Here is a 20,498-nt window from a genome sequence, read left to right as displayed (position 1 = left end):
CCTCAATTTCTTCTTCTGTGAAAAAACAATAATATAACTTATTTCCTAGTGAGGTCAGAGGGATTTAAAAAAATAAACCATCTGGTACCAAAAGTACAGGCAACAACAATAAAAATAGATAAATTTGACTGTCAAAAGTAAGATCTGTGCATCAAAGGATACAATCAATCTACTGAAAGTCAACTCATGGACTCAGAGAAAATATTCATATGTCATATAAAGGATTATGATCCAGAATACTTAAAGAACCCCTACAATTCAACAACAACAAACCAAACAGCCCATTGTTAAAAAAATGGGCAAAGGACTTGAATAGACTTTTCTTCAAAGAAGGTATACAAATGGCTAGTGAGGACATGCAAAGGTGCTCAACATCACTCATCACTGAGGAACTGCAAATCAAAACCACAGTGAGGTTCCGTCTCACGCCCATAACATTACTGCTATCAAAAAAACAGGAAACAATATGTGTTTATAAGGATGTGGGAAATTGAATCCCTCTCGCACTGATGGTGGGAATGCAAAATGGTGCAGATGCTGTGGAAAATAGTATAGCACTTCCTCAAAAAGTTAAAAATAGAATTATCATACAGTCCAGCAGTTTCACTTCCGGACCCATACCCAAAGACAATGGAAAGCAGGGACTCAAGTAGATATGTGCACAGCCATGTTCATAACAGCATTATTCATGACAGCCAAAAGGTGAAGCAACTCAAGTGTCCATGGGCAGAGGAGGGGATAAACAGACCATGATACATACACCAATGGACTGTCATCAGCCTTAAAGAGGAAGGACATGCGGACACCTGCTAGCATATGGATGAAACTTGAAGAGATTTTGCTAAGTGAAATAATTCGGTCACAAAAGGATGAGGACTGTACAATTCCATGTATATGAAGAACAAAAGGTCATCAGAACAGAAAGTACAAAGCGGGTCCAGGACCTGGAGGGAGTCAGAATGGCGAGCTGTTTGGTGGACACAGAGTTCCAGCTTTGCAAGATGAAAAGAGATCTGGAGATGGACGGTGGTGCAGGCACACAATGAGGAGAATGTCCTTCACACCACTGAGCTGTACGCTTAAAACGGTAAATATGGTGAATGTCGTGTTAGATGTATTTTACCACAATTAAAATAATAATAAATCATTTAAAGTGCTGTGCACAATACGTGGCAAACTCTCAGTACAGGGAGTTCACACCAACAGCAGTCCTACCAGGTAAGGAGGGCTCCCCCATTCCAGAGTTGAGGACCCAGAGGCTCTGGGAGGTTAGATGAACGTCGCAGGTGTCACCAAGAGTGAGTAGCAGAGCCAGCCAGGAGGCAGGTGTGCCACTGCCTGTGGGCTCTGGACTCCTCTGACTGCACTGACTTTGCCCTAAGCCCCGGCTGTCCTTCAAGGCCCGACTCCCTTTTCTGGGCTGCTGGGATGCTGACTCCCTCATCCCCCGTGGCCCTCACCTTCCATGGGCTCTCCATGTGTGTGCCCCACTCCAGGCAGAACCTAGCTCCTCAAGGCCAGGGGCCCCCTGCCTTAACCTCCCAACCCAACTCCTACTCCCCTGCTCTCTCCCCACAGGGCCCCAGAGCAGCAGGAGACACTAAGACCACTTCTTTTCTTCTATCTCCAGAGGTTTAGACAAATTACTTGTTTACCTTCGTAGGGAGTTTGCTTTTCTCTAGGGGTGCTTATCCTTAGTGCTCCACAGAGCTGGGTCAGAATCCCACTACACTAGGTGCATGCGGATCTGGCTCGCAATTCCATCTCTGTACTGTTTCTGCTGGGAGTTTGGAGTTTATTCATTAAGAGCACAGCTTTGGGGCAGCCTGGGTGGCTCAGCAGTTTAGTGCCACCTTCGGCCCAGGGTGTGGTCCTGGAGATCTGGGATCGAGTCCCACATCGTGCTCCCTGCATGGAGCCTGCTTCTCCCTCTGCCTGTGACTCTGCCTCTCTCTGTGTCTCTCATGAATAAAAAATAAAATCTTAAAAAAAAAAAAGAGCACAGCTTTGTCCATTGTAGCTCCACCATGAGACAAGGTCCTCTCTCCCTTCTACACCTTGGTTTCCTCCTCTGTGACTTAGAAGGGAGAGTCATACTGACCTCACAGGGGTTTTCAACAACTAAACACAATTGTGTCTGTCTCGTCTTTTGTCAAGTACGCCTAGCACAAAGGATTCCATAAACAGTGGTGGTGAGCATCACCAGGTTCCCCAAAGGAACTTCACTGTTGCCCATGGCCTCAACTCCCAAGGCTCACTATGAACCGGACCCCATGTACCAACCATTATCAGCCCTAAATCTAACCGCCTCCTGGGTACCCCACAGGCACCTCAATCTCCTTATGCCCCACATGGGACCATTTCTTCCCTCCTGAGGGCCCTCCTCCTTCTCTTCTTTATACTGGTGGTGGTAGTGGTGTCATCACTCCATCTTCTGACCTGAAAACACTGCAGCCATCCTAGACCCCCTGTGCTCCAGGTTAATCAGCCAACAGCACGACCAATCCGTCTGGAGCTGTCTGTGTCCCCGTCTTCTCCATCCTCTTCTCACATTTACTATGTAGTACAGGCCCTCTCCATCTCTTTCCTTCCTCTTCACATTCCAGGCTGTGCCCACCCTACCCTGTCCTTCACAGCACCATCCGTGGCTAAAAATTAAAATCTAAACATATTACATCTATAGCCACAGACCTCCCCTAGCTCCTCACCTATACAATGTGAGCTCCTGAGCACCCCATGGGAAGCCTGCTACCGTGCGGCTCCAATGCCAGCCGACCTGGATCTCTGCCTCTCCACCCAGTACTCACATCCCAGCCTCAGGAGAACCTACCCCTGTCCTTCCATGACAGGTCTCCTCGTGACTCTACAAATGAACTTTGTGTTCCCACTTCATGGAATGACCTTCCTCAAATTCTTTGCCTAGAGAAAGCTAACTTCTGGTATTTCTTGCTTTATCCAACCTTCCTTTCTGTGCCCCTCTATTCCCAGAATACTTACCACTATCTATTGCAACTATATCTGTGTCAGTGTCTCTAGCAAGACCCTGAGCTTCCAGAGAGCAGGATTGTGTGCTAGGACTTGCTCAGCTTTATACGCTCAATGCCGGACAGTCATGTAGCAGGTCCCCGCTAGATGCACGGATGAATTGACTGATCTCTTGCATCTCCAGCAGGGATGCTGGGTCTCTATTTTCCTGCCCTTGAGCTTGTAACCCTACTGCAAGAGCCCCCCTTCAGGTGATGCCAATTGCCGCTGGTGTCTAGGAGTTTGCCAGTGGACCCCTGCTGCAGACACTTGCTCTCACATTTGGACCAGGTTCTTGGAAATACAGGTCCAAACCCAACCAGCATCACCTACTTTCATCTATTTCTTGTTCGAAGTTGAGTCCTGAATGAATGAGCCTGGGTAGAAGACATCCTGGTGTCATGTTACCTGCGGGTCTGGATGTCGGCTGACAATGATGGGGACTGGCCCAGGACTGCAGTGGCTCAGGATGGCGTAGACTTCGTTGAGCGTCATGCAGTGCACAGGGGAGTCATTGATTTCCACAATCTCGTCACCGCACCTGTGAAAGTGTACACAGGAAGCCATCAGCAAGCTAACCCACATGGCATTAGGACTCCCCCTTCCTGAGACCCTCACTCCTAGTTGGGCTGTTTGATGAGATTTAAACATTACACCAGTAAGTAGAGCTCCTTAGCCACCTGACTGACACCAGAGCAGGACAGACCAAAGCAGTGCCCTAATCAGCCCCTCCCTGCACAGCCACAGTGGGGAAAGGGAAGATATTTCATACCCAGGGTGGGGCAACATGAACAAAAGTTTGTCTGCAACTTTCTTCCTCCTTTTCCCCATTAAACTATGCCTAATTGAGATTGATGGTATAGGTTCACCAATGTAAGTGATTTACTAATTAACCATGACTTAACCAATCACACCCTCTCATTGGGCCTCATCATTCCTATCTGTAGAATAGTTAGGAGGAAAAATAGATGCTTTGTGCACCTAAAAGGTAAGAAGAAATAATTGGACTGGGCAGCAGCTGAAGTCCTTGTAAAAGGAAGTAAGAAGAGAAAGCATGGAATGCATTCTTGCTGTAAGATGGGAAGCGAGCAAGGGAGAATTTAGATTTATTCTGTGATCTAACTAGCAAAAAAAAAAAAGAAAAAAAAGAAAAGAAAAGAAAAAGAAATGAGGCAGAAAAGAGGGATGCATCCATACATGGAAGATAGGTGCAATCCAACCCCCTTGTCTCACAGATGGAGAACCTGAGGCACAGCGGGTGAAATCATCTCCTCCATAAGACCTAGCTTAGAGTTAAAAAGGCTTTTTCTGGAAAAGACTAAATTGTAAATATTTTAGGCTTTGCAGGCCACTCTCTCTGTGTCACAACCACCCAACTCTGATGTTGTAGCATGAAAACAGCAGCCACAGACAGTGTGTCAACAAATGAGTGTGGCTGTGTTTTAATAAAACCATTAAAAAGAAGACCCAAGAAGGTGGTGGGCCCCAGTGTGCTGACCACTGGCCTGGCTGGTTCTTGGTACGGTATGGATTGGAACACAGGTGACCTGGGACGGATCTCACTGTTCCCCCTGCTGTGATCTGCTGAGTGCATCCCTTTAACTTTGCTAAGACAATACCCATTTTCATTGATGTGACTGAAGACCACAGCCATGTAGCACCAGATGCCAAGGACAGCAGAGGCTTCCAGAGCAGTCTCCACCTGGCTGCAGTTCTAGGAGGGAGGACTCTCTGTCTGAAGGTATTAGGCAGTCTCTGTGGCTCTGTAATTATGTCCCAAGTGACAGCATAGCAGCTCAGCAAATCAGCCATCACTGCCATGCACGTGACAATGGCAATTCATCTCTAATTCGAAGCACCATCAAGACACCATCCTGACCATGGCTTGCTTGCCCTCGCATGTACTGCAATTGTAGGAGAATTTAAAAATACTGCAAAACTCTCCTGATTTAGCAAAACCCCAACCCAGGGAGAGAAGGTATAAGTGCAGCACAAAGAGAAGACACGTGAGCTGGAAGTATTGTAACAAGTTAAACTGCGGTAAATGTTGCTGAACCCTCATCACCTACCAGAAAGAAAATTTAGATTCAGGGCCTCTCTTAGAAGTTCTTTGCAGAGAAATATGTCTGCAACACCTGTGAATAGTTTTTTGCTACCATCCAGAAACTGAATTAATACTCCTGATTAGCTTCATAAGCTCCTTTATCCATACAGGGTACACAGCAAACCCCATTGGAGCTCCTACTTATATCACTATAAATCCTGTGTTAGTTAAATTGGAATTAAAATGTGGTCACTTCATGTTTCCCGTTTCAGACTGGAATTCCCTGAGATATGCCTCTTGAACTGCAATGTGCACACAGATCCCTGAGGATCTTGTTAGGATGCAGATTCCATTGCAGGAGGTCTGGAGAGGAGCCTGAGATCCTGCTTTTCTAACAAATTCCCAAGTGATTTTTATGCAACCAGTCCAGGCACTGGAGTCTGGAGAACAAGGCTCTGAGCCATGTCTGGGTCATTCTAAATATCTCATCTCCAGATGAATTTCCCAGCCTCTAAAGAATTCTTTTCCTCACTGTAAATCAGGGTTTTGTTTTTGTTTTTGTTTTCTCTGAAAACAGAAATAGGGACATACCGGAGCCGTCCATCCAGATGTGCCACAGATCCGGGAGAGAGCGTATGCACAAAAATGCCGGAAATGCACTGGAAGTAGGGTACACTGCACAGGCCGATTCCCAGGCCAACGCCAGCCTCTGCAAGAAAGTACGGGACAGAGGGAGGGGGGCTTGTGAGCCAGCCTGTGACCCAGAGGACCCCACTTCTCCTGCCACAAGTTAAGAACACAGGCACCCGAGGGGGAGTGGCCGCCCTGGACCTCACAGTGTGTTCACTGCTGCAGCGACCCTGACCCTGCTCCTCTGTGGGCAGCGTTGTGTATGATTGGGGCTTGCCTTGCTTTGTTTCCTTTTAGCCACTGCTCCAGAACACGTAGACTGGATGTGCATGCTGGGTCTTGGGCTTCTGTAATCTGCTCACAGACAACACCCTGCCCTGTCCTTGGACCAACTCCCGATGAGGAAAGTCTCTGGGAGCCCTCTTCAGTGGTGGGAGGCCCAGGCAGGAGGAGAAGGAAGAGGAGGAAGAGGAGGAGGAGGTGCTGCGACCCTACCTTTCTGCAGAGAGACCTCCACCATGACTCTGTAGTTAGGCTTGGCTGTGCTGGCAGGGGTAACAGGGGTGGCGGAGCTTTCCAAGCCCAACGGGCTGCTGTCCTTGGGGGCACAGGTGCTGGAGCTCAGGGAACGGCACAGAGGCGGAGACAGGTGGCTGCTCAGGGATGGGGGCGTCGTCAGGCGGGTTCTCACCGTGAGTGTCAGGAGCCCTTTTTTGGCTTGCTGAAAGGAAGAGACCGTGTTCTGCAGTGCCCGGCAGCTGTGTGTTTGCCCACATGTGTGCATGTGCCTATATGTGTGTGCATGTGCATGCCTGTGTGAGCCCACACATGTATGTGTCTGTATGGGTGTGCATGTGCATCATGCATATGTGTGTGTGTAGTATAATCGACACACATCCACATGCATGACAAACCAAATATGTAATGTGTGTGTGTGTGTGTGTGTGTGTGTGTGTGTGGGTACATGTGCTGGATGGATAAAGCCTCTAATTGAAATGATTACGTGGAGACTTGGAAACATCTTGCCTTAAAACTTTGCCTTAAAAACTTTGAACTGGTTTGTAAATATGTCAAAATAAATATATTGAGCATTTTAAAACTGTTCCACACATCTTAACTAGTGGAAACAGCCCAACCACGATCCTGATTACACTCGCATTTTCTGAGCCAGGTCTTTTTGTAGCCGTGTACCCAGACCAGCCTCAGCAGGGTGCCCCACATCAAGCATCCCATATTCTGAATTTGCGGGTTTGAATGAAGAAGGGTCAGGCTTATTTCCTTTGCGTGGAGCCCTGGAATCTGACCGCATACTGATAGCAAGAGATCACCTTGAACTTCTGCAAAGCGTCCTGGTGTGTGAGTCCAGCCATGGATTCGCCGTTGAGTTCCAGAATTTCATCCCCTGTCGGGAAAGAGAGAGATCACAGCAGAGAGGAGTGTGGCCCAGTGAGGGGTGTCCATGCAGCTCGCCAGGATGCATGAAGGTTCCTGGCAGCCTTCCAGGAAGCCTTCCCGGCCCGGGACTCTCCCCCTGGGAGGCAGGTGGGCAGCAGTGACCGGCCTTCTGAGGCCCCTCGTCTCTCGCAAGTGCAGATCCATCCAGGGTCCTCAACCAGCACGCAAGACCTGGCCTGACCTGTGCAGCCCACCCCCCCGTTTGGACCCTGCCCTCCTGCCTCCTTGCCCTTCAGGCCATGTGCTCCCACGGCTCCTGCCCTGATGCCTTTCCCACACCGGTGTCTGCGTCCAGGGCTTGCTTCCAGCATAGTGCGCTGCCCCCGCCCTCTCCACCCTCCTCTCTCACAGTCCCCACTGGTTTTATTTCCCGAGGGTTCTACAGCACCTGTGTCCTCCATTGCCTATCCCAGCACTGCCCATGGGTGGTGACCAGTGACCTGGGGCAGTCTCCCCACCAGGCTGGCCGCTCCCCAGGCAGGGGACTTATCTCATTAGATGGTGTGTCTCCAAGGTCAGTTCTGGGTGGGGCCTGCCCAGCATTCAGGAAACAGGGTAGGAGGTAATATTTCCAGAATGCAGCATAGGCCCCATTTTGCAGAAGAGGAAAGAGTTCAGAGAAGCCTCAAGTCATCCGGTGAAGAGAATTAGTACCCCAGCCTTTTTACTACAAGCCATTCCCACACATATATGCCGAACAGACTCATTTTTTTCTGTATCCAAAAATTCATTTTTATGGGGACAGAAAAACCAGTGTCTCTCTTTCACCTAATGCACTCAGCACGCAAAGAAGAGCATTTGATCTTCATTCAGGGCTGCCCTGGGGTTTCAGATGCAAGCAGTGTTTCCCACACAGACCTGGTTGTTAGCTGGGGAGTCTGTTGTCACTGTGCAGATAGCCTGTTGGTTATGGTCTCCTTGCAGATAACCCGTCCCTTCTCTCTGGTTATTTGAAAGATGATTTTGCCTTTATCTCTGACAATCTGAAGTCCCACTGCAATGTCCTAGGGTGTTTCCTCACACTGACATTTCAAGCCTTAAGACATTTCTGGAAAATTCTTAGCCACTACCTCAATATGGCTTGCTTCCCCTCTTTCATACTGCCCTTCCTTCCTAGAACTGGTCCTCCCTTGGGGCCCTCTGATCCTACTCTCCATGTTTCTCTTCTGCTCACCTTGTTCTCCATCACTCTGTGTGGCCCATTGGACTTGCCTTTTCTTCCCTACAACTTACTGTTTTCGCTATGTTCTGACCTTTCCTTGTTGCTCATGTTCTCTCTTTCACCTTTTTGAAGATCTCTTTAAACACAGTAATTCTAGGGGCATGTGGGTGGTTCAGTCGGTGAAGCGTCTGCCTGTGGCTCAGGTCATGATCCAGGAATGCTGGGATCAAGCCCTGTCTCAGGATCCCTGCTCAGCGGGGAAATTTGCTTCTCCCTCTCCCTCTCCCTTTGCATCTCCCCCTGCTCGTGATCTCCTTCTCAAATAAATTTTAAAAATATTTACGCAATACAAAAACACTAATTCAAAGGGATACATGCACCCTTACATTTATAGCAACATTGTCTAGAACGGCCAAGTTATGGAAACAGCCCAAGTGTCCAATGATAGGCGAATAGATAAAGAAGATGTGGTGTATATACATGATGGAATATTACTTGGCCATCAAAAAGAATGAAATCTTGCCATTTGCAAGGACATGGATGGAGCTAGAGAGCATTACACTAAGTGAAGACAGTCAGAAAAAGACAAATGCTTTTGATTTCACTCATATGTAGAATTTAAGAAACAAAATAAATAATAAAAAAAGAGAACCCAAGAAACAGACTCTGAACTACAGAGAACACACTGCTGGTCACTAGAAGAGAGGTAGCAGCAGGGATGGGGAAACAAGTAATGGGGATGAAGGAAGCACCTGTTATGATGAGCACCTGGTAGTGTATGGATGTGTTCAATCACTGTACTGTACACTTGAAACTAATATTACACTGCAGGCTAACTATACTGGAATTAAAATTTAAAACTTAATTTAAAAATGCACAATAAAAAACATGAATTCTACCAGTCTTTTAGATTCTTCTGTGCACTTGGGGTTTTGAGAGCTAATTATCCCATTATTCCCACTGATGCTCATTAATAAGTGATGTTTCCCCATTTCCTGTGTAGTCTTTGTGTCGAATTCATTTTTCCCAGGCCAGTTTTTCTCCGGGATTCCATGCACCCCAAGCTGCTGGGTAACAGCACTTCCTTTATCTCCAGGAGGCAGTCAGAGGTTTTCACTGCTTCAGGACTAGTTTTGAGGTTAGGTTCCCAGCTTGGGGCATCCTGTACTTAGTAGGGACTATGAATGTGGCCAGTACTCACACACATTACACAGGCATTGTCTTACTTTGCCTGTAGGAGATGTCTTTTCCTCACACCCGAAAACCACGGGAAAAGTGAGGTTTCCTCTCTGCTTCCCTGGGGCCCAGTGGCCTCTCATGGCCTTCCTGCAGTTCTCGGAGGTTCCAGGGACCAAGCCATGTTTCTTGTCCCATGTGGGTAGTTAAATTCTGGTCCCTGGCCCTTCATTCAGCCTTATGGGTACCAGTTCCACAGGCCACAACATCATCAAACCCTGAGTTTCCATAATTTAATTTAAAGTTTAGATATGCTACTTTATCCAACATGCCTAAGTGTCAAAAATGAAGGGTGGAGTGAGCTGGGCAGAGGATTCAAATCAGCATCATCTGTGAAGCTGCCAGACTTAGACCAAAATGAAAGATTCCGTCCTTGTATTTTGGAGAGTCCAAGCTGAGTGGAAACAGGCAAATGTAAAAAATAAGCAAAATGTAACTAATATGTCTGAAGGATGCATAGACAAAGAACATATTTCAGTAATAACCATTCTTTTTTTTCTGTCATGGACAAGAGATTGATTGATCACAAAGCGATGAGCCTAAATGATGCTCTGTATGCACCGTCCATTAAATACCTTCCTCTACTTATGTTTTTAAATTGAAGTATAGTTGGCATATTAGTATTAAGTCTGCAACTTAATGCTTTGACAATTATATACATTAGGAAATGCTCACCAGGGTAAGTGGGGTCACCATCTGCCATCACCCAAAGTCATTATGGTATTATTGCCTATGTTCCCTGTGCTGTACTTCTCATCCCCATGACTTCTTTAATTATTAACTGGAAGTTTGTACCTCATCATCCCCTTCACCTACTTCACCCCACACACACACCCCTTTCCCCCTGGGCACCATCAGTCTGTTCTCTGTAGTCATGACTCGGTTTCTGTTTTTGTTGGTGGTGTTTGTGTGCTTGTTCATTTGTTTTGTTGCTTAGATTCCACATATGAGTGAAATCCTATGGTATTTGTCTTTCTCTGACTTATTTCACTTAGAATAATGCCCTTTACGTCCATCTATGTTGTCACAAATGGCAGATTTCATTCTTTTTTGTGGCTAAGTAATAGTCCGTTATGTATTTATACTTCTATATACGTATATATCATATCTTCATCCATTCATCCATCAATGGATACTTGGGTGGCTTCCATATCTTGTCTGCTGTAAATAACCCTGCAGTGCACATGAGGGTGCACTTCTTGAGAAATGATCATTCTTAATGGCATGAGGGGCTGAACTTCTCTCCTAACAGAACTACATAACCCAACTCTGGGCTCTTTGGAGAGTCCTGACCCTAATTTGGCCATTTCTGGTGGAAAGTTACTAACCTCAATTTTGCCAAATAAATCTTACACAATCATTTTTTGGGGAAGGGTTACACAAATAAAACATCACTAGCTTTGATCTGCACACCAAACTTTTGTTGCAACTGGATGTACCTCATGAACTCAAGGGCAGATTCTAAAACCTAACTTTGAAAGAGATACAAAAGTTTGGTCAATCATTAGAGGTTAGAATCTAGGACTCAAGACTAGCTGAAAGTTTTTTCTTGCTGAGTTTTTATAATGGGTAATTATGGAGCTAGACAAATACTCAGAGGAGGAAAAAGAAGCTTGACTCAGGTAGGCTTGCATCCTGGAAAGAAAACAGAACACAACATCCATTTCCTTGCCACCTCAATTTTTCCCCCATGTTTTATTTAAACACAGAAAAGTACAAAAGATCATCAAACACTGGCACATTCTCAAGATTCTGATTCCACTTTTCCCCTTTTGTCTCACTGATCCCTCTTCTTTTTTTTAAAGACTTTATTTATTTATCAGTAAGAGACACAGAGAGAGAGAGAGGCAGAGATACAGGCAGGGGGAGAAGCAGGCTCCATGCAGGGAGCCCGATGTGGGACTCTATCCCTGGACCCCAGGATCCCGTCCTGAGCCAAAGGCAGATGCTCAATCACTGTACCACCCAGGTGCCCATCCCTCTTTCTTAACTTGCCTCTGGATTTAGCTGTTCCCCTAGAGCCCTGCCTTCACCCTCCTCTCCCTACCTCCTTTATCTGCCCTATGACTCAAGTATTTTCCAGGTGTCCACAACCCCCAAATCTACAGGCAACCTGGGCTCCCTCCCTGGACTGGAACCACCATCCTCCTGTGGCACAGCTCCACCTAGTGACCGCCTGCTGGCCTCACCCGGCATGCTGCTGATCAAACCGAATCATCCTCCTTGGCTTTCCTGTCCTCTTCCTCTTCACCTGGTCCTACTCCAGCTAGGAACATTTTCTCTGACCCCCCCTCATGTGCCGCCTCCAGGGAGGCTGTCTTCTCTGGTGCAGGTGCAAAGAAGGTGGAGAGGAGGTGCAGGTGCAGAAGAGACAGAGCAGACCCTTGAGAGCCAGAGCCTGGCTCTGCAGGCTTGTCTGCCTCTGGCTCCTGCCAGCCCCCTTCATCCTACACTCTGCTTCCCTAATCACCTAGGGACCTCCGTCATAAAACCATCAAAGGTTCCCCACTGCCCCCTTGATAAAATCCATATGCACAATCCTGCATAATGTCGGTGTGGGCAAACTTGCTCTATGAAGAGCCAGAGAATAAATACGGTAAGCTTTGCCAGCCATGGGCTCTCTGGAGCAACCATGCCGCCAGCCTGCTGTCACAAGCACAAAAGCAGCTTCGGACAGTGGGATGGGTTAAGTCAATGAGCCCTGTGCCTGACGCTCTGCCCTCTAAAACTTTTCTGCAGATCCTGAAATTTGAATTTCGTTCAGTTTTCACTTTTGCCACAAAAGAATTACAAATTCCTTTGACTTTCTTTCAGCCATTTAGATGCATGAAAACCATTCTTCATGTGTGAGCAGTATGAAAACGGGAGGCAGGTCGAATTTGGCTGGAGCTTGCCAACCCTGCCCTAAGCAAGCTAGAGTCTTTTTTTTTTTTAACCTCTTAATTTATTCTATTTTTTAAAGATTTTATTTATTTATTCATGAGAGACACAGAGAGAAGCAGAGACACAGGCAGAGGGAGAAGCAGGCTGTGGGACTCAGTCCAGTACCCCAGGATCACAACCTGACCCGAAGGCAGGTGCTCAACCACTGAGTCACCCAGGTGCCCCAACAAGCTAAGTTCTTAAAGGGGATTAGGCTCCCAGCACAGCTTACAGATACTGGCCTGGCAGAGATGGGGACATCCCCCGCAGTGGGGACGCTATGAAGTCACCTCTCTCAAGCATCCTGTACATAACCCAACATCTGGCCTGCAGACGCTGCCGTCGGATCCAGGGCTGCCTGCCCCTGAATTTCTCCCTCTGGTTGAAATTTGGGAATGTCCTTGGGCCAAGTCTGTTGTCCGATACTTCCAAACATGACTTTGGGAGACAGTTGGGATAGAAAGAAAACCCTGGCCATCCAGGACAGGAAGGCAGGAAGGGCCCTCTGGAGACAGCTCAGCTCCCCAGGCCCCTTACCCTCAGGATAGCTTCTCTTGGACCCAAGAGCTGATGGATCGTGAGCTCTTCAAAGGAGAGATCATCTCTGATCATTCTCTCTATTCCTAGAGCCACGAACACAGTGGGCTCACAGAGAATGTGCATCAGACACACTAGAAGCACAGGGTCTAGGTTATGGTGGTTGTGGGTCAGGGCGGGCAGGGGTGAAGGAAGAGGGTGGCAAGGGTACCAGCTACAGAGGAGCCCTTGGGGAGGCGGGGGAGGGAAACAGACAGCTCAGTCCTCTGTTCCAGGCTGGCTACAGGACCTAGACCTACTGCGAACACACCCAGCAAAGTGTCTGTCACAACGGAGCCAACAGGGACACGCGCTACAGACCCCAGAACCCGTGCAAGCCGCATCTGAAGGCCGGAGACACATTTTGTTTTCCGTCCTCTTCTATGGCCTAGCGACTCTGCCCGATTCCTCAAACATCAACCAGTAAGACACGGGAGATCTACCTTCTTGCAGCCTTCCATCGGCCGCCGCTGCTCCCCCGGCAAAGATGGTTTTGACATAAATTCCAATAGGGCCATAGATGCTGTCCCTTCCCCCAACGATGCTGAAGCCCAGGCCCTGGGGAGAGAAGAGGAGAGGTGGCTTGAGGGGTGCTCCGTGCTATTCCCTGGGCTGACGTCTGCCGAAGGCACGTCCCAACCCTGAGTGAGGGACCCTGGGAGCAGCGAGGTGTCCTTGGTCTCACATGCCTCCGGGCTTCACAAAAGAATGGGGAAAACCCGGACTTCCAGGCCAGACTGGTCCACATGGAGTCGGGAGCTCTCCCAAGGGCCTAATGTCCTGACGCAGAACTAAGGATGAGGCTGGAGAACCTGGGATGACACGGAGCCCTGACTGCCCCTCTCGCTGGCAATCTGGGAAGATCACCTCTCGACTCCAAGCCCCAGGTTAGCTCCTTGTAAAATGATGCTCATAACCTAACTCACTGGGTTGTGTCTGACCATCCAATGAGATACCAAGTAACAAATCCCTGCAGTCATAGTTACAGCAGCTTGCACTGGAGGAAGCACCCCTTCTCCTGCCAAAGGCCATTCACTTAGCTTCTGTTTTGCATCCCACCTCCTCCCCTTCTCAAGGACAACGCTGCAACCCTGAGCCCCCTCTGCTAGGTCTCAAGCTGACAAAAACCCCAGGAGCTCACAGCACTGGCAGCTGGCTCTGGTTAGAGCTCAGGGGGCTCAACAGAGGGTCCTAACAGCGGGAGCAGCTGGGAAGCAGCAGAGACAAGGCCAGAGGCAGAAGAGCAAGCTAAAGTGTGAGTGATGTCTGCACAGAAAGAGCAAGGAAGGAGGGCCCCACTTCCCCTGCAGACCAGTTAGGAGAACCATGTGGGCCGACCCAGAGAGCAGTCCAAGAAATTCACACATGCTAGCTTCACATCAACAATGTGATGACCCAGGAGCTCCCTACTTCCCAGGAAGGCTCAGCTAGGGTCTGGATGGGCTCCTTTCTAGACTATCAACTCCCTGGAGGCAGTGAACATATCTTATTTGGTGATGCCTGGCCTCTGGCAGGTGCTCAGGAAACGTGTATCATGGAGTGAAGGCCCGTGACGGATGATAGTTGGGTCTTTGGGTCCAGCTTGCAGGTGTACAAGGCAGTGGTTCCTAGCTTGGCTCCTGGACAGACCCCGCGGGATGGCCACCACTGTAACAGCATCGCTGCTCATGGGAAGTGTCTTTTAGGCCAGCAGCTGCTCAGAGCTGAGCAGGTGCAGTGCCCCTGTACCTGAGAGATGGCAGGCCTGGCACCCACCCTCAAGATGCCATAGGGAACCAGGCAAGCATCTGCAGGTAGGGAAGCCATGTGGACAAGGTACTATTCTAGACTTCTGGTGAGGGTGTGTGTCCCAGGGAAGGAGAGACAAGTGGTAACCACAGGGCTAGGAAAACTGAGAGATGGGCGTGGCTTCGGGGGTCCTCTCTGGGCCCCAGCTTCATTGGGCTGAAATAATTGCTGCAGACTCAAGATCTGCCCCATCCTGAAGAGGCAGCACGGTGCCGTGGTTAGAGCGAGGCCTGGGAGTCAGCAAGTCTTGGGTCATTGTCTTAGTTTGGCTGCTAACTAACCAAGTGACCCTGAGCAAGTCCTGCAACCTCCCAGACCCTCAAGGGGCCTCCCAGAGGAGGTGGACTTGTGCAGCCCTTAGCACAGAGCCTGGCTTTCCACAGCTGCTTTATTGCCCCGTTTGATTTTAACTCTGCCTCCAGCACTTACGGAGGCTTCTAGCTCTGCTTCCTCCTCCCGAACTCACTTCTGCCCCTGTCCTACTTGCCATCCTCGGTGATGCGGACTTCCTTCAGTTCATAGGTTGTGCGAGGTGGACAGTGGGAGCCCTTGTATCTGAACTCCCCACCCAGCTCTGCACTGAATGGCTCACCTTGCTCCAACCCAGGCCCCTGAAGGCCAGCTCAGGCTACCCGGTGACACGTAATGTATGATTTAGTGAATGTACCTCTTACAGACATGGGGATCAGTTAAATCATTTTTGGTCATCTTTGCATGAGCTTTGGTGCCCTTTGCTTCTTTCTTCCTTTCTTTTTCTTTTTCTTTTCTTTTTCTTTTTCTTTTTCTTTTTCTTTTTCTTTTCTTTTCTTTTCCTTTTTTTTTTTTTTTTTTTTTTTTTTTTTTTTTTTTTTGAGAGAGAGAGAGAGAGACAGAGATAGCAAGAGAGAGCATGATCAGGGGAGGAGGGAGACGCAGACTGATGGATCCGGGAGCCCAATGTGGAGCTCGATTCCAGGACCCTGAGATCATGACCTGAGCCAAAGGCAGATGCTTCACTGACTGAGCCACCCAGGTGCCCCTCTTTGCTTTCTTCTGAGCATTGCAAACGATTTAAAAGCCAACTACATTTTAAATGCCTCTACCTAAATCCAGGGGTGAAAAGCATTGGGATTTACTAATCCCAAAGCTGGGTGTTAGGAGAAAAATCAGCATGGAGAGAATTTCTCTTTGTGATGAGAGCAGCAACAGGACCTGGTGCTTCTGTCTTCTCACTCATGTCTGTAAGCTCCCACGAGAGGGAGGGAAGGGGGTAGGGGAGAGAAGAGCCAGGCGTGCAGGCAGCCCCTCCTCTGACCATAAAGGAAGCAGCAACAACATTGTTCCCTCACACTACACGCCAAAGCTATATTAGGTCTGGGTTTCTTGGGCTCGTCTGTGAACTTTGCAGCAACTGCCCTTAAATGATTTGAATTTAACCATCAGGTAAAACTAACATCTAGAAAATGTCATGCCCCGAACCTCCACGGGACATCCCGATGCTCACACTAGCAGCCTGGGATCGCTGGCCCTAGCTCCTTCCTTCCCTGGACAGGACAGCTCCCCAGGAGCTGGTGTCCATGTAGCAGTTTCTGTTGACAATAGCCCTGGCTTACCTTGGCCTGGCCCTTCATCAGCACGATGTTGGAGATGACGGAAGCCTGGAGGCCCCCTGAGGGCTGCGCCAGCTGAGCTGTGCTGAGCGACCGCGTGGGTCTCGAGGTGCCCTGCAGGAAGAAAGCGGGGTGCTGAGGGGTGAGCCAACGAAACAGGAGCACACACCTCATAGGGCAAGGGAGGGACCAGACCCCCTCTCCCGGGAGCCCACAGCATGACCCCCAAGCGTCGTTGACCAGGCACGGTGCGAGTCTGGTGAAGAGGGGCTGTTTGTCCTGATCTGAGTGGCTCCAGCCTTGCTGACCTGCAGAACAGCAACCAGAAGCCCCCTAAGGCTTGTGCAGATAGCAGGTGCAGAGTGCATCGCAGACCACACTGCCCGGGAACAACGAGCCCTAAAGCCAAAGTCTCAAACGGAGGTTGGGACAGCAGCCTCCAAGAATGTCCTCCGCAGACTGTGTCCAAGCATGTTCAAGACACACATGCTGAGAGCTCTCCCTCTGCCAGGCATGGGGTGGCAGGCAAGGAATCTGAAGATCTTAAAACGCTGAACAATTCCTCTCTCAGGGGAGGCACACAGGTGACTTAAAAAGGAGAAGCAGAGTGTGCCAGAGAGTCATACACCTGGGTGCTGCAGGATGCTGCCCCGGTCGAGGACACTAGAGCTGGGGCTATAGGTCAGAGCTTAGACTCCAGAGCCCCGCTGGCACTGCCTGGGTTCTTTCCTTGGCTCTGCCAAGTACCAGCTGGTGATCTTGAGGAAGTGACTTAACCATTCTGTGCCTGTTTCCTCTTATTTAAAAATCCATCCGTCGCTCTGAATGTCATTTTTTTTCTAATCCTGGGACCCCAATGCTCCCAGTTTGCAAATGAAAGACATAGCCCACGAAGGAAAGAGAGAAATGAAACTTGCAGGCATCTACCGAGCCCCGAGTACCGTGCAGGGAAAATCAAAGATCACTTGCCTACGGAGCCCGCCCTCGGAGCACTCATGCTCTGTTGGGGTGAGGGCAGTAAGAGGACAGGCGCCCAGGATGGGCACTAGGAAAAGTGTAAGGCCCATGCAGCTGACGGGTCAGGAGCACTCCCAGCAGAGGTAGTGTTAGGCAGGTGTCTGAAGGACGGGATAGGCTTTCCAGACGCTAGAGAGGAGACAAAGAGGGACAAGGTGCTACAGACAGAGGTGCTGGGTGGTAGAGGGGGCAGCGCAAGGCTGTCGGTGGGCACCACCCGGGGCTTAGAGAAATGGCAGGAGGGGACACGGTGCTTCGGGTGTGCTCAGCCCCTGCCCTGCCAGCTGATGCCCACAGTGGGAAAGAGGTGCAGCGCGCAGTGCACGGGGCTGGGCTCAAATCCTGTCTGGTCCCTTGGGTTCTAAGATGTGTGAACTCCAACAGCTACTCACCTGGCCAAGCCGCTGTTTCCTCGCTGTAAAACAGGGCGACTACTACATTCATTTCTGAGCTTGTCTTATGAATTAGAGGCATTATGTGTAAAGCATTTCACCATGGCACAGGGTCAAGAGCCCAGGTTTTGGAATCCTGAAGGTCCAACTTCGAGCCCCAGGGCTGTGCAACTAGTGATGTGAACTGGCATGCATCCCCTCCCCTATCCCAGCCCCGGCTCATTGTCTGCCTCCTAGAGTTGAGGTGCAGATGGAATAAAGCCTGAGCTCAGGCCTGCTCACAGGGAATGTTCACTGCAGGCCTGCTCCTGACAGCACAGACGTGGCAGCAGCCGCACACGGAGCACTCAACAGGGAGCATTCAGCGGTGACCACTGCCACTGGGCCTCTTTCCTTGCCCAGGGCTGCCAACCCCCGCTAGTCAGCCCCTCTCCTCGGTAAGTGCATGCACGCAAAACCACCAGGCAGGTGTCTTCGGCCTCTGCTGAGTCTGGGCCCCTCCCCGCTCCCCTTTCCCTGCTTCCTCCTTACCGCAGCCCTTCCTGCTGGACAGTCCAGCTGCTGAGAAAGAGATTTCCTGCTGCTGCAGAGGGAATAGGGCTGCCTGTCTGTGCAAGCTGCAGATTTCTTGATCATTGGGAAATCGATTTCTCCCATGCAGTAGGGATTGACACCTAAACCACAAGAGGAGAAAAGAAGAAATTGTATGTGATCTCAAAATGCAAAGGTCAGCTGAGAGCTGACCCTTAGAGCCATCCTGAAGCCCCGAAGCCACAGGCAACATGAGGGAGCAGCCCAGGCCGCTCCATCTCTGCCTCTTCTATCCCCACCCACCAGGCAGCCCAAGTGCGTTCCTGCTCCCACTATGAGCTGGGATCAGCTCCGACCCAGGCCCAGGGTCGGGACAGAGTGGGATCCCAAAGCACCATCTGGTCTGAAGATGGCTTCTGGATGTGCTCCAGCCACAAGGAAATGGCTCAAGATTACCAGTGCAAGCAGCAGCAAGCTGAAACCAGTTAAACATACGGCACTCATTGGGTTCATTGAAAATGTGATCATGAAAGCCAGTGCAAAGGCCAAAGTAACTTTTTAAAAGGGAAACTATAAACTACGACGCTTGCATAATAATAATATGAGTTTGTAATTTACCGTGAAGTTGAATTATGGAATGGAAAGATGAACAGGGGAAGGGACGAGGGATGCAGGACAACATTTTGGTGGGCAACTTGGAAAATATAGTCTCAAGTACTCCTGAATTAATTAAAGTCAAATGATTAACTAATTAACTTCACATAAAGGAAACCAGAAGTGGGGATAAAAATTGGATAAACTTTCCAAATCACTATAAAAATTGAGCACACCTGCAGAGCAAGAGGCAGGGAACGACGCACTGATGAGTGACCATAATAACAAAGCAGGAGAAGCAGGAAAGTGAGAACAAATATTACTTGTAAAACTGACACCAGTGGTCTAAGTGGCTCCTTTCAAAGAGATCGTCGCGTCTGCTTTCCAGATCTAACCACACATCACTTGCAAGAGATAAACAAGCAAAAAAGTGCAATAAAAGGCAGGCAGGAACTGATCTCCAATAAGCTGCGCTGCATCCAACTTAGAAAAACGTTTGGATTCTTGCTTCACATCAAACAACAAACATTAATGACAAATATAACAGGCTTTTTTTTTTTTGGGCAAATCGTTTAAAAATTAGAAGGAAATATAGCCAAATATTTTAGTAATTCTCTAGATGTGGAGGAAACTTTAACATTCTTAGGAAGGAAGAAAAACTATAGATTTGATTATATGAAAATATTCCCATCTTTATGTTAAAAAAGAACTTAAAAGAAAAATAACAAACTGAAGAAAGCACATCCCACAAATATGACAGCCAAATATAAAGGTTTATGAATGAATGCTAATGCTGGACAGCCCGACAGAAAATAGGTGGACTCCCCAAAAAGGAAAGGAATGAAGGAAGGAATATTTAAGTCCAACTGTGTGGGGAGGGATGGTTCCGCCCAATTTCAGGGTCGGGATGCCAGTCAGGTGCCAGCCCCAGAGGCCTCGGAGAGGAATGAATGAAGGGCTGGGTGCAAAGTGCAGACAGGTTTAGGAAAAGAGCGGAGCCTCTCCAGGCACCCAGGAACTGGCAAGAACTGGAAGCTTGTACCATCCCAGGCCCTAAGGGGGCAGGGGAGGAGATGGCCTTCCTAGAGCCCAGTGGGTGTTGGGTCCATGGAAAGTACCCCACCTTCACCTGGCATTTGTCAGTCACAGCAGGACCTGGGGTGCCAGAAACACAGCTGTGAGGAAAAGGGAACAGGAAAGAAATATTCCAGCAGCTTCTCTTCCACCACCACCCTCCCCCAGTCTCCTGGAGGTGCTTCTCACTCCTGAGCTCCACAGAAACCAGGAGGCCAGGAACCAGGGAGCCAGAGGCCAGGAGGTGCTGTCTGGAAGGGTCTGTGCCCAGGACACATGCAGGGCTGGCTTTGCAGGCAGGTACACTTTGCAGGCACACTTAGAGGGGCCTCAGCTTGGGTTTTAAGGCTCCACTGCCTTCATTTTGAAATCCTTAATAATATTTGAACAAGATTTCCAGGCTTTCATTTTACACTGACCCCCACAAACTGTGTAGCTGGTCCTGGGTGCGAAGTGGGCCAGAG

The 20,498-nt window shown here is 49.1% G+C and overlaps 1 protein-coding gene across 4 annotated transcripts in view; it reads right to left on the bottom strand.

The window, feature by feature from the left end:
- Positions 1-20,498, bottom strand: part of IL16 (interleukin 16) — a 101,058-nt gene that overhangs the window by 20,702 nt on the left and 59,858 nt on the right. For all 4 annotated transcript variants that reach the window (XM_055326006.1, XM_055326007.1, XM_055326009.1 and 1 more), the window contains exons 4-10: positions 18,367-18,509; positions 16,430-16,540; positions 13,493-13,607; positions 7,027-7,100; positions 6,194-6,419; positions 5,660-5,777; positions 3,433-3,565 (exon numbers count right to left, since the gene is read on the bottom strand). In XM_055326006.1, coding sequence (XP_055181981.1) covers positions 3,433-3,565; positions 5,660-5,777; positions 6,194-6,419; positions 7,027-7,100; positions 13,493-13,607; positions 16,430-16,540; positions 18,367-18,509 — 920 coding nt within the window. The remainder of the gene's footprint in view (positions 1-3,432; positions 3,566-5,659; positions 5,778-6,193; positions 6,420-7,026; positions 7,101-13,492; positions 13,608-16,429; positions 16,541-18,366; positions 18,510-20,498) is intronic.

This window comes from Nyctereutes procyonoides, unplaced genomic scaffold (assembly GCF_905146905.1).
Source record: "Nyctereutes procyonoides isolate TBG_1078 unplaced genomic scaffold, NYPRO_anot_genome, whole genome shotgun sequence".
NCBI classification, from domain to species: domain Eukaryota; kingdom Metazoa; phylum Chordata; class Mammalia; order Carnivora; family Canidae; genus Nyctereutes; species Nyctereutes procyonoides.
The sequence above is the reverse complement of the archived record's forward strand: the minus strand, read 5'-3'. Positions and strand labels throughout refer to the sequence as shown.